The following is a 1,467-nucleotide window of genomic DNA, read 5'->3' on the forward strand; positions in this document are numbered from 1 at the left end:
TTTTGTTTTTATTAGCTTTTAATTGGCATTTTGGCAATTCCTATTTGGTTGGTTCTGCCTTACAGTTTTGAAGGTTTTAATGGCTATTCCACGGTAACGGTGTGCACGGCGCCAGTCAGAGCGATGCACTCAATCTCGACGAGCGCATCCATTGGCAGTTTGGCCACCTGGAAGCAGCTGCGTGCAGGAAAATCCTTATTGAACACTGAAAATGAGTACAGTTAAGGTTAATCGTAAATGTTGTGTGTGGTAAACAAATTTTATTAGTACGGCTGATAAGCCAACAGATGCCGTTGCCTTATCGGCGGCACTTGTATAAAAAGCTATTGGAATGCTCACCCCGCTTGTACACCTCGTTGACCGCACCAAAGTCGTTCAGATCTTTCAAGAAAACTGTGTTCTTGATCACCTTATCGATGCCAGAGTCGGCTGCTTTTAGCACCGCCTCCAGGTTCTTCAGCGCCACCTCAGCTTGCTCAGTGGCGCCACCTGGCACCAATTGCATAGTTGACTTGTCCAGACCCAAACAGCCGGAGACATAAACAGTGCGATCGGCCACCACAGCTTGACTACAAGAGCAACAAACAACAACATATGATTGACAGTTCGCTCTCGCTTTCGCTCTCTCGCTCTATTCGCTCGCGATTTCTTACTTGTATGGCGCCACCGGCTTGGCTGCATTTGCAGTGCTGATTAGTTTACGCACAATTGTTGCCATGGCTTTGTTTTTGAATTGTTGTGACAATTTTTGTAGCCTGTGCACCTGTTGCCGCTGCTTAAAGTTGACTGAGCGCTCGATGTTTGCTATTTTTCACTTGACGCTGCGAACGCATGTCAAACTTTTATCAGCGCGAGCTTTTAGCAAGCTCTCCCACTCGCTCTCTCTCGTCATAAACACTTTTTCAACACCAACATGAGCTTAAATAACTCAAAATCCATTGTTCATAATATTCTACGCTCACGGTTGTCATATAAATATAATTATATAAAATAATTCGATTTAAAATTTGTCTTAGTTTTAAATATTTGCACTTTGGAATCAAACAAATAACATAAATATTAAATTTAACAAAGCAAAACGTTATTTAGATAACTTAAACTCATACATTTGTTGCCAGACTAAAATTCCGTAAGCAAAAGTGCATCTCCATATTCTTATTACTTATCTGAAACATTTTGCAACATTGGTGCGTAGTTTTTTTTATAAAATTAGCTCAGTTATGCTTTGATTAACGTGTCGCATGTGCTTTATCTCTGGCCAATTGGGTCGCAGACACTTTCTCTAGCGACCAATATTTGATTTAATGCATGCCACGTCACTTCCCTCGACGGCACGCCCCGTGCGCCCCGGCTAATTATTTATTATATTTGGCAATTGCTGTCTGTCAGTCGCTGTCAGTGCGGAGGAAAGCACCGTTGCCAGAATTTTTACGCATGCCACAATATCCAGTCAGGTCTCGAGCTCCG

At 42.5% G+C, this 1,467-nt stretch overlaps 1 protein-coding gene across 1 annotated transcript; it reads right to left on the minus strand.

Annotated features, from left to right (window-relative positions):
* Positions 1-808, minus strand: UK114. Its single transcript, XM_064679275.1, has 3 exons — positions 654-808; positions 340-569; positions 1-205 (listed from the first exon to the last, which is right to left on the minus strand). Exons 1-3 carry the CDS (start codon positions 716-718, stop codon positions 84-86), a joined length of 417 nt encoding a protein of 138 aa, XP_064535345.1. The 5' UTR covers positions 719-808; the 3' UTR covers positions 1-83.
* Between the last annotated feature and the right edge of the window lie 659 nt (positions 809-1,467).

The sequence above is a fragment of the Drosophila montana genome, unplaced genomic scaffold (genome assembly GCF_035044405.1).
Source record: "Drosophila montana isolate Dmon_TW-CO22-7 unplaced genomic scaffold, ASM3504440v1 contig_1_1, whole genome shotgun sequence".
Classification (NCBI taxonomy): Eukaryota; Metazoa; Arthropoda; class Insecta; order Diptera; family Drosophilidae; genus Drosophila; species Drosophila montana.